At 35.7% G+C, this 12,246-nt stretch overlaps 2 protein-coding genes and 1 long non-coding RNA gene across 10 annotated transcripts; 2 read left to right on the top strand and 1 right to left on the bottom strand.

Moving 5' to 3' along the window:
* The first annotated feature begins 3,576 nt into the window (after positions 1-3,576).
* On the top strand, positions 3,577-7,378 carry LOC145946312 (protein anon-73B1). 8 transcript variants are annotated; one of them, XM_083055870.1, is made up of 4 exons: positions 3,577-4,160; positions 4,368-4,540; positions 4,618-4,687; positions 7,191-7,378. In XM_083055870.1, exons 2-4 carry the CDS (start codon positions 4,370-4,372, stop codon positions 7,376-7,378), a joined length of 429 nt encoding a protein of 142 aa, XP_082911996.1. In that variant the 5' UTR covers positions 3,577-4,160; positions 4,368-4,369. The 8 variants fall into 8 exon arrangements, with proteins under 8 accessions (XP_082911996.1, XP_082911997.1, XP_082911994.1 ...); XM_083055871.1 differs by having other exon boundaries at positions 3,578-4,001; XM_083055868.1 differs by having other exon boundaries at positions 3,580-4,057.
* On the bottom strand, positions 4,787-7,223 carry LOC145946315 (uncharacterized). Its single transcript, XR_014427033.1, has 4 exons — positions 7,201-7,223; positions 6,022-6,117; positions 5,458-5,556; positions 4,787-4,853 (listed from the first exon to the last, which is right to left on the bottom strand). It is a non-coding gene; the product is annotated as an uncharacterized LOC145946315 (long non-coding RNA).
* Positions 7,379-7,503: 125 nt separating the features above from the next.
* On the top strand, positions 7,504-11,624 carry Omd (integrator complex subunit 5 omd). Its single transcript, XM_083055860.1, has 11 exons — positions 7,504-7,728; positions 7,818-7,947; positions 8,016-8,425; positions 8,614-8,749; positions 8,835-9,504; positions 9,589-9,833; positions 9,905-10,110; positions 10,414-10,560; positions 10,662-10,802; positions 10,883-11,143; positions 11,210-11,624. Exons 1-11 carry the CDS (start codon positions 7,504-7,506, stop codon positions 11,429-11,431), a joined length of 2,793 nt encoding a protein of 930 aa, XP_082911986.1. The 3' UTR covers positions 11,432-11,624.
* Positions 11,625-12,246: the final 622 nt, after the last annotated feature.

Genomic DNA, 12,246 nt, shown 5'->3' with positions numbered 1-12,246 from the left:
TCAATAGCGCATTAATCGAATGCACTCGAAGCGATAGCGCGAGATCGGCCAATTAAGTTCCCGATTTCCTTACTCGGGGCGGCGAGTTCAAACTCCCAGCCACCGCGGATTTATCCGATGAAAATTAAGTATTGTAGATAAGATCGCGGTGTTTAATTGACATTACGATTATCTAAACCGCGCGAGATTAATTGCCTCTCTTTAAAAAAAAATAATAAAAAAAAGATGAATCGTTATCGCTTCTCGTAATTCTTTAATGACACCAGAACGATGATTAAGCGCGCCGTTAGAGCGCGGATAGAGACAGTCCGTCGTCTTGTTTAATATTTCACTTCCGTCGTATCGCGGCGGCGGCACCGGGCGTCGAAGTCAGCCCGGCGTGTGCGCGCTGCTTGTCTAAAAATAGGAATATAGATCTGCGCGGATGTAAATCCGGGGTAGGAGTAGATGAAACGAGTGTGGCCAACATTTCGCGGACAAATCTCACGGTCGGATGAAATGGAGCGAGAGACAGGAGAGGAGCGTGATTTTTCGAATGAAATTTTTCGTTTTATATCCAGACTTGACAAGAGATGCTGATGATGCTTTACTCTTTGCCTAATCTCGGATGCAGTTTTGACAAATCTGTCTGTGATCAAGAGAGAGAAGAGATAATCAATTAAAGATATTTATGCTTGACAATTTGAAAGGCGAGAAAAATGTAGGATTTATTTTTAATCTATTTTAAATATTAATTTTTAATTCAATAAAAAATAAGATAATAAAAATGCGACAACGCGCGATGAGAAATATAAGTCAAACGTCGCTGATTTTTTTATTCTTTGTATTGTTACATCTCCTGTCTATCTCGCTCGGAAAACATATGTCGGAGAAACCCTCAAAATTTCTCCGCTTGTGTATATGTGACGATGGTTCACGCGTTTCAACTTCCGTCATACTCATCCTCTGCACACGAAGACGCACTAAATATGCCGAATAGGGGAGGGGGAAGGCGCATTTAACGCTAAAAAACGTATGACGTTTCGTAGCGACAAGAACGAGAAAACTTTACGCGGAGAGAGAGAGGGAGAACGAGCGAGGCGGAGAGAGAGAAAATAGAAGAGAAAATACAAGAGTACGAGGAATCGTGCACTCTTGTGAAAAGATCCTGTAAAGGTGGACGGTGGTGAGGATGGTGAGGCCATAACACGCGCGCGGGGGCGGGGAAAGGGTAGTCGGGGGAGGGGCAATGCAAATTGACAATATGGCCGCCATCGAGCGAAACGAGCGCCGCCTGGCAACATTTTTCCATTCCCGCCGTGATATAGTTTTCGATTGTCGTTTCGTTGCCGACTTCTAATCGCTTAGGTTAGCTTCGTGAATAAAAATCTCGATCTTCAAACGAAATTATAATTTACGACGTCATTCGAATTATAAATATCAACGACTTATCCTTAACACGAAGCAGAGAACAAATGCTCAAAATTGTTGCCTAAAAAAAATAAAAAAAATATTCTAAATATAATGTAACGAGATTACATGCTGTTATTTAATCCTGATATTAATTTGTTAATGAGTTTTGTTTAAGGTAAGAATGTCTTTCCAAAAATAATCTTTGGACAAATGTGTTGGGAGAGGCTTGACATTTTGTAAAAAAAGAAAAAGTAAAATACTTTTGTACATATTTTAAATCACAATGATAAATTTAGTGAAAGATTTGTCCTTGTAATCGTACGGATTTGAATCTGCATATACTTTTATAGTAAAACAATTTTATATGCTAATAAACTTATCATTCATGCTGCATTGATATTTATATTTCTTGTGCTGTTCTTTACCTTCCTATAGTTACTTAAAGAAAGTAATAAATATATTCCAGAGAGATACAGCAGATGATTTCGTTTTAATTTAAGGTAATTAATTTATATTATTATCGCAAGAAATCTCCATTGGATTTTGTGACTCGAACCAAAAACCACCTAAAATCAACTGATAGATGAAGCACACTATTTGATTTAACCAATAAATAGAATAAATAAAAGGAAACATCTGTCTGTATTATCTGGAAATATACATCAAGACATCATGAAAGTCAAGAAATGTTATTAATCTAATACCCTTAAGAAAAAAAGTAATAAACCGTTACAAACATTACAAATGTACAGGATTCGAAAAATTATTTAATTTTCAGACTGTGCAGTCAATGTAATAGAATTTCTCAGTCGCGGAAAAGACATGAAAAAGCGCATTGGATAATCGCCTCTAAAACCGTCTAAACCGCAACACGTAATCGCGAGGTGATCGAGGAAAATGCGATTTCGCGATCGCAGAAAACGCGAGAAAACCGAGGTGTTTCGCTACGTGCTTGACCTGCCCTCGCTCACCATTTTACCAGGCATTGTTGCCACCATCCGGGACGAAAAATTGCGTATGCATAGGATTAATCTCCCGCGGATGATGTTTCTCGCGATTTTGACGAAGGAACGACTCGACGAACGTCGTCCCGATGCTCTCTCTCTCTCTCTCTTTCTCTCTCAGACGGGGGATCCGCGTCGCACTAGCTCGTCGTCCTCGGGCGGACGAAACTTTTTTTTTGGTTAAGTACGACGGACTCGTTCGCTTCCTCGGGACGATTTCGCGGACACTCGCGCGAATTCTCAATCGCGAGGATGACGGACGAGACGCGCGATATGCGAGAAAATTCGCGACCACGAATGCACCAGGTACGAGCAACGACGAGGACGAGGACGACCAAGAGGACCAAGACGACGATCGTCGTCGTCGATGAAGACGACCCGCGACGTCGTCAATGAATATCTCTTCGCTCCCGTTTCCGCCAACGAGTCCTCGCGATCCCGGTCCCGTTTCACTGCCGGACGTCGACGATTCGCGAAAGCGTCGCTTACCTTAATGTGACAGGAACACAGAAGCTCGGTCGCAACTCGGATGTAAACACAGGCATTTTTCGACAAAAATGACACTAAGGCAGTCGAAACAGCGCGTATTTAGATACCGCACGCATCGCGGCCGACGCCGATGCGTTGGGCAAGCCGATCTTGCGTTATTAAATACCGCGATAAACACGGGAATCCGGTCTCTTCGCGGAAAACATTAATCGAAAACTAGAGACGGTAGCCATTACTTTAGTGCAAATGTACAAAACAAAGGTTCACATCCACGGACTTGCGAGCGACCGAGCCTCGAACCCAGCGCGCTTCCGGCGCTCTCGTCGCGCCGCGGCAGATTCGAATCCATCAAATTCGTGGGCCGGAATATCTCTCCCATCGTCTCACCCTCGACGTCGTTCTCTCGTCGAAAATTACGATTCCGCGAAGCTCCAGGATAGCGCGACGTAAATGCAAAATCCGAGAATCACGCGCGCGCGACGAACGACGAGATAAGACCGAGTATTTCGCGTGTAAATGCAAGTCGATGACAGATGCTCAGCTGGCTAAGCCTACTCGCGGTCGCTGACAGATGTCGCGACGCTCGCGCGTGACGCCATTCGGCGGCAAGTACGATTGCCATGCACTGCCAACAATGGACGGGGTTAGAGAAGAGGAGGGAGGACGAGTCGAACCGAGTCGAGAGCGGATTCGGCTGAATTCGACACGTAAAGCCGAGAGAGCGCGACCGCGACTGGTTGACTTCGTCGATCTTGGGGGAAAAAAAAAAAATCGAACTTATTCTCGTTCTACGAAACGTCGTGATTTGTCACGGAAAAAAAAAGAAAAAAAAACGAAGTGCGTTGCATGTGTCGCAATGTTGGCACTATTTGTCGCTTCGCGCGAAACGCGGCGATCGTCGGTCGCTTCTTATTGATTTCCTAGCCCCTCGTACATATACATCCCTAACACGCGTAAACAATCGCGGAGCATTATGTACTGATGCGATTGGATAGGTATCATCGCTAATCAAGAATTGTTTGTCCCCCCCAATTGACAATTGTCGAGATATGATAGATATCGTTGAAAAGAATCGCTAGATCTTTTGGACTTTGGACGAAAGAAAAAAAATTACAGGTCGAGAGAATAAAATGTCTTCAGGGATAAAGAGAGCACGTAAAAATGAAATAATAGTGCGTCAAGAATTTTTAGAATAAATTCGCGAATGAACGAAGATATTTTGAATAATTACGTCCGCGATTCTGTTCGAACGAGATATATTTCTATGTAGTTGAAGTAATGTTCTGATTTCGATTATAACAGATACATTACTTATTGCAATTTGTGTTTAATGAAGAGTAATCATTTTATACGTCTATTCGAATTTAAATATAGCCATAAATATATGTTGCCTTTGCTATATGATAAATTTTTTACCTCGTCTAGTATAAGAGAAATTTATGAAATTTTATAATTAAAATTTTACTTATATTCTTTTTGTAGAAATGGCAGACGCAGATCCACAATTCAAACGCCTCTTGTTGCCAGCAGAGGAAACTCTGTTCGAGCAATTGTTGAGATTTGGCCTCTATGTTGGCGCAGTATTCCAAATTATATGCTTGTTGTCCATAGTGATATATCAGGCAGGTCCATCCGATGGCGTGGCAGCTTTGAAGGTATAATTTTGTGACTATCTCTTGTAGAAGATATAACTTGTTCTCTATGTCCATTGCAATAATTGTTGTAATTGCAGGATGATCCAAGCGATGTAGAATGTTCTGAAAACAGTCCTCAAGTAACACCAAGAAGACCTCACCGACCACGTAAGCAAGAGAAAAAAAAGAGACGTTAAGATATTTTCTATACAACGATAAAATTTTACATTCTCTAATTTATCTACTCTTTTACATTTATATACTTACATTTGATGACTATTTGAAAGCTGGCCTTTTGCTCCAAAAAATAATTCTTTCCTTGTTATAAGTATATCTGAAATATATATATATATATATATATATAAGTTAATTGAAAGAAGACATTTTATGATATAAATCTTTTAAATATGTTATATGTTTTTAATCCCAAGTATTGAACTATTCTTTTTGTGCATAATTATAAATATTTTATATTTTTTAGTAAAAATATTAAGGACGAAAAAATTATATTAATGGATTTCACAAACAAAAATTACTCAAACAATAAGAGATTATAAATTATCTTTCATCAAAGTGAACAGATTTATGAAAATAAAAAAAAATGTGTTGCGTAATTATTATTGTGTATATATACAACTACTATTAACATTTTTTTTACTTTGAATATAATTTATTATATTATAATAAAAAAATATTAATAATATAGTAATTATATATGTACATATGTGTGTGTGTGTGTGTATACATACTGCATGCATATCCAAAAGATGTTCAGAAGATATCTCGAAGACACATTTAAGCAATAAGAAAATATCTTTGGGATATCTTCTGACGTCTTTTAGATATGCATGTATATGGGATATATATAAAACAACAGTACTAAAGTAAAAAAGAAAAAAAAATAATATGATGACCTAAATATGTAAACCATGACTTACCGAATAAAAAGAAGATAAAAGATCAATAAAACCATTTAATTATTAAAACAATAAATGGTGAAGGGGAGGGAGGAGTTAAACCAAACATTCGACAATCACCTAAAAAATAGCACAAGTGTTAAATCTTAACATCAAATGAAACATAAAAAAAAAAATGTATAATTAACAGGACATTGTCCTATTAAAGTCTTAAACTAAAAGAAAGTTTAAAAACAGCAAAAAAATGTTTTCTAAACAAAGTAATTTAGTATAATAATGTTGTATTTAAAAATAATATTGTATAAAATAATAATGTATAAAATTTCCTTGTCATTTTTTTGTAAACTTTAAATATACAACATATACATAAAAATCAATAAATAAAAAAATAGATAAAATCACTACAGCTACAAATGATTCTAAAATACATGACGGAAGGATACGATAGAATTATTTAATAAATCCTATCCTATTATATACAAATAATCTTATCGTACATATCATACAAAAACGACGTTTATGATTATGGAGAACAAAACAATATACAAAAATATATTAATATATAACAAAAATATACAAAAATACCTGTCAAAATCAATTCTGATCTATATAGTTGAAACATCACCACGCCAAAAGTAGGCTCGACAACTAGGGCCCAAAACTGATGTCGAAAACCAAAGACTATTATGAGAATTTTACATAAATACATTATCGTAAGACTAATAATTTTTACATTTACATATGCATACATATGCCACACGCTCAATCCTAGTAGTGTAGTTTTAGTTTTATCCAACCATCGAGATAAGTAATATGTATTATTACTTACCTCGATGGTCAGATAAAACTAAGATTGCATTACTGTAAATGAGCATGGCATATCCATATATATATATATATATATAATACATAAATACATAAATATTCAATAAAGTTACAATATATGCACAATAATAATTATGCAACACATTTTTTAACAAATTTTTTCCTAATATATATGTATATATTTCGTTTGATCGTAGAGTAGAATTACATGAGCGAGTTGACTGAAGGAAATATTGGATAAATCTATTACAGGCATTAATATGGTGGATTGTAATAATGAACAGACTACATTAATGGATTTATCTAACAATTTTCTTCATCAACTCACTCATATATATAACTCTACTGATTAAACAATATATATATTTGCAAAAAACTTGTTAAAAAATGTGTTGCATAATTATTATTGTGTATATATTGTAATTTTATTAAATATTTATCAATATAACATACATATATATATATATATATATATATATATATTTTGAGTATTCTGGTCAAACAAATTCTTTCATGCCTTTTGAACGTTGTTGAAGTGCAAAGTAGAAAGTTCGAAATCCTAAAATACTTGATTTTAGCCAGTCTTGATGATAGTTTGAATAGAACAAAGAAGAACGCATCCAGTCATATTGAATATAGAAGATTGCCGCATATTATATCGATAAATGTGCATTATCCAATAAAATTACAATAGCGAATCTTCTTTGTGTACTGATATAATATGCGATAATATGATCTATATTCAATATGGCTGGATATGCGGTTTTATTTAATCGGTTATGATTCGGCAAAGTTCAAATGTTTAAGATTTAGGATTATATATACTTCGTGAATTTTAATAACGTCCGAACAAGACACGCGGAAGAATATATTTAAACTAGTTTATAGACGCAAATATTTCAAATTATCTTATTTTTTTTATATAAAAGACGCTTATACCTGCCGTCCTTCGATAAGGTCCGACGTGAAGAAGGAAAAGGAAAAGGAAGTTCATTCGAAGAATTACGGAAGTACGCAAGTGGTGGCCAGTGCTGCCACTTTTGGGACGCGCAACGAACACGCCAAGCTTGACGGCTGGGGGGGGGGGAGTATATGTTTGTTACAACATAACCTCTAAGTCAAGAGCGCCGCGCTACTTTTGACACTGTCGTATGATGAATTTACCTCGCTCGAATTAGTCGGAAATGCGAATGTAATTGGACAATGTTTTATAACTGAAGCATTATTGTTGACGACTCGAGAATGCTGCACAATACGACGACTTTATCGCCTCAGGACATTCTGGCCGAGGTTAGAAAATTTATTTCCGGCGCCGTTTCCAGGCCTTCTCACAGCGCGAATACTCAAGATGTGACACGTACGGCGTTATTTCTACTGAAAAATGTACCCGCGGCAAGAGACGCCGTACTCGAATACTTTTGCAGTGTATTTTTCGCCGCGGTGTCGAAATATGTTCGCCAGATCGAGGTATGTCAACGACACACTTCATTTATGTACCTTAAATGCACGTGGTATGAGCACAATAATATTAATAATATAAATTACAATTTTTCCAGACAAATCAAAATATACCGATACCCGAAGAGAGCATTATAGCGGAGATCCACACTGTTCTGAGCAGTTTCATAAATGGAAATCCAGAAGCGTGGGCGCCTATTATATCAGCATGGTCGTTGGACTTACTTGGTATATATTTGATGTACAGTAGAGTAGAAGTGAGATACACTTTGAAGTGACACATTTTTTTTTTACAGGCAAAGTGTCCTCTGATTATTCAAAACGTCGCAATTTGCCTGTCGATGCTGGGATCAATGATTTTCTGCAGCAATGGATGTCGTGCCGTGCAACCCGAACTCTGATAGATATTACAGCACAATGTTTGCAATGTCTTATGCACTCCGACACGGAATCTTGCATCAAGGCGTTGTTGGATACTAGTGTGCTACACAGCCCATATTTTGATTGGGTGGTTGCTCATGTGGGCAGCTGTTTTCCAAACACTGTGATCACCAGGGTGCTATCATGTGGATTGAAAGATTTTTGTGCCATGGGCTATGAACATAACGTTAAGAATCCAAAGTTAAATTCTGTTGTTGGCATACTGGGACATTTGGCAGGTAGTCATTTTCAAGATATTAGAGAAGCGCTACTAAATTTGTTCGAGGTAAGTTTTGTTAAATCATTATATATTGTAGTTATTAAAAATTGCACACATATATTAATGTCTGACTTTATAGATTATTATATTACGTTCGGAAAGTCATTTCGTTTTTTTCACATACAATTTGTATAAACGAAATGACTTTCCAAACAACCCAATAGATAAATATACTTAAAATAATTTTTTTATAGTCGAGTTTAAAGGAAGAAGTGAATCTTGACGAGGACACTAAAAAGCAGAAATTAGCTACAGTACCATTTCTTTTGAATCTAGCATCGCTTTCGCAGACTCTTTTAAAAGCGGTGACCAGCGATGTGTTACAAATATGTAAGTCTCTAGTAGAAATTAATTTTTTATAATTATATATAATTATTGTGAATTATATCAACTATATAAATTTTTATTATTACAGTGAGGCCCGACGTTATACCTCGTTTAGCATTGTTTGCAGCAGACTGGTGTAAATACTTTGACAATCAACCAGCAGCGTTAATAGATTTGACAGTGCACTTGGTGTTAGGTTGCGAGCAAGGTGCATCACAGATAATCAATATACTGCTGGATACAAGTCTAAATACGAGTAATGTCGGTTATCACAGCGTCAACGCGGCGCAAAGTGTGAAGAACGTTTGTCGGGAGATACTAGAACTGATTTTACAAGAAATCGATCTTCTGTTGAGGACGCACGGACCGCAGTCTGCCAATATCGCTCTCCTGAGTTCTATCAAACGGGAGATATCGTTGATAATGCCAATGCTGTTGAATTCCAACCCGCTTCGTGTGCAAACAGCTGTTAGACTGTTATGCTTTCTGAGAAGTCAGAATCCAAACATAGTAGTCTCTATGGCGTCTTATATGCTGGTGAAGGCGCCATCGATGTTTCATCTCGCAGCCCTGATACGTCTTATAACCAACAATATCGTATTGTTTCCCACGAACAAATCTGGAACTGAAAACATCCTTGCTAGTCATAATTATCTTACGCAGATCTTGGAACAAGCATTGAGACAGATATACTATAAAAATGTTATAGAGGAAGAAGAGTCGAAACAGTTATTTAAAAATCTCACTATAATGTTGAAGCAAGTGTCGATAATAATTCACATAATTATGCATGTTGTATATAATTTAATATAATAATTATAGTCTCTTTTATATATTTTTAGATGGGAAAAGACGAATAAAGCGGCGATATTACAGTCAAAGATGATTACCAGAGCTCTTAGATCTAATTTATATCAAATATCTTCTTTGTTGACGAGAACCGACAACTTCGACTTGGCGAACGATATCGTTACTCTATTGGATCTGTTAAGCACATCCGAGAAAGATTATATTTTCAATGTGGAACTTGTGTTGAAATTAACGAGGGCAGTCATCCAATATTTCTTCTTGTGCATTGCACAAACAGGTAAATACAGCTTTCTAATATCTTTCATTTTTTCAACATTGTACAAGATAATAGATTTTTTCTTTTCTTAGATATAATAAAAAAGGAACGAGGAGTGAAGATGGTTTCTAACTTATTGAAGGATCTGACATGTTATTCTTCCTGCGCGCGTGTGCTAGCGCTTAGAGAGATATTAGTAAGCAGTATTAATAACGAGAAGGCAAAGTACTTTGGTGCAAAGGAGAAATTTGAGCCCCATTTTGAAGAGACGTTATTGTTACATCAGAATCACAGACAGGTATGTACATAAAAAATAATTTTAAAAAATATCTCAAAAAATATACGAAAGATATGCGTTTCGAGAAAAAGTATACGTTCCATGTTTTTGTTGCAACATTAATATTGAATTCAATATATGGATTATATATGAAACATATATAGAATTTTATATGAAACATATATATAGAATATGTATATATATCATATACATATAATTCTAGATATATAATTCATATAATTATTGGGATATAATTAATGGGATATCATATAATTATATTTAATATATGAATTATATATAAAATTTAAATGATTTCATCCGCAGGTGACGAGCACCATGTTAGCACAGCGACATTCATCGGTATTTCACGCCGGCGTAATAGGCTACGGTCCGCGAAGACCACCATCGGAAAATTTTATCGATAAAGAAACTATAGCTCTAAACAAAATGTTATTAATAGACGTCATAAAGGTAAAAAGAAATTCGACAAAGTAATTTATCATATGTCGTTTGATAGACCGATGAGTCTCGCATTTAAACAGCCTAATGTTCAGTTTGAATATTTGTTTTAGGCTTGTTGCAGCAACCAGGAGTCGGATCGATATCCTATCAACTTGGACGCTCTGACAATGGTCAGCTTGTTGTTGGTCGAATTGGTGTCCCCTGACGTTATGTACAATGGTCTTCCATGGCCCGATGAGGAGTTTACAAAGGTTAATTCTCGTTGTTCATTTGAAACCTGTTAAGTCGTTTGTTACGATACAATAAAATAACGATTTCAATTGCGTAACAGGTGACGATAGAAAGGGACTTACAAATTCGTCGCAAGTTTAAGGAAGTGCCTCTACTATGGACGTTATTAGAATTGACTGCCTGGTACAGGCCGGCGTTAGCGTATTGTTCCGTTTTATTAAGAGGCATCACCGCAACCGTGATGGCTAATTGGAATACGGAGGAAGGAGTCTTGCTCGTCAATATAATGGCGCTCGGCCAATTATTACCGCCGCCATTGGCGAGTATCAGGGACATCCTGCCTGTCTTACAGCCGCACCAGGTAACATATTCTTGATTCTGCAATCAGTATTTCAGTCAGATAAACGGTAACCAATTTGCATTGCAGATAAATACGATAATGAGGGAATGTCTATGGATTTACATGCGCGAGAATGTACCATCCCCGGCATTATTCACGCGGAGCGAAGGCGCCAATATAGCTTGGAGGGACATCGACACGTCATTGCCCAATGCACGCTTTACGGATACTCTTCGCTTAGTACTGCTGGCGAATATTCACACTTTAGGATCTCTATACTCGACGTTATTTTATAATGAAAATAAGTAATAGACAGCGAGAGAGAGAGAAAGAAATAGAGAAAGAGAGAATATCTCGGGCAGAGATCAAATCAATTTTTATCAATTATATGACACTTGTAAATAGCACTCTTCCGAGAGAAATATAACATTAAATGAAAATTTGAAACTATAATCATATATATATATGTGTATATATATATATATATATATATATATATATGTGTATATATATATATATATATATGTGTGTATATGAGAAAAAATGATATATATAAATATTTTATATACATGATGTGTATTTGTGTGAATAAAGAACTTGATATAATACTAAAACAGATAATGCCTATGCCAACTTAAAATATTATCAAAATATATCTAATTTATGAGAAAAAAAAGAAACGAGATTTATATTACTTTATATAAACATGTTTTTCAAGATTTTATATATATATATATATTAAATATTTTCACAGATTTCATATATTGAACACCATTAACAATAAGTACATTTAGTGTTTTTTTTTTCTTCTCTCTGTTATACATATTGATATTCTATAACAATAGTTATAATTCATGTATTTCTCTTATAACAAACCTACGTATAAAATAGAAAACGACACAATTACACATTGTATAAAATAGGAAGTAATTTTTACTAGTTTTATATATATACATACACATCCTGTTTTATAACATATTAGATAACACAAATCATTTTTTTGTTCCTTAATAGCATAATCAATCGCGCACATTCTATTATTCTCGATTAATGACAATTAATGGATAGAAAATCATTCTACGCGACTCTTGGACAATATCATTAAACGAGTGATGAATGAAATA

This window comes from Prenolepis imparis, unplaced genomic scaffold, assembly GCF_030444845.1.
Source record: "Prenolepis imparis isolate NDT839.2.m4 unplaced genomic scaffold, iyPreImpa1.0 SCAF_15, whole genome shotgun sequence".
Taxonomy (NCBI): domain Eukaryota; kingdom Metazoa; phylum Arthropoda; class Insecta; order Hymenoptera; family Formicidae; genus Prenolepis; species Prenolepis imparis.
The sequence above is the reverse complement of the archived record's forward strand: the minus strand, read 5'-3'. Positions and strand labels throughout refer to the sequence as shown.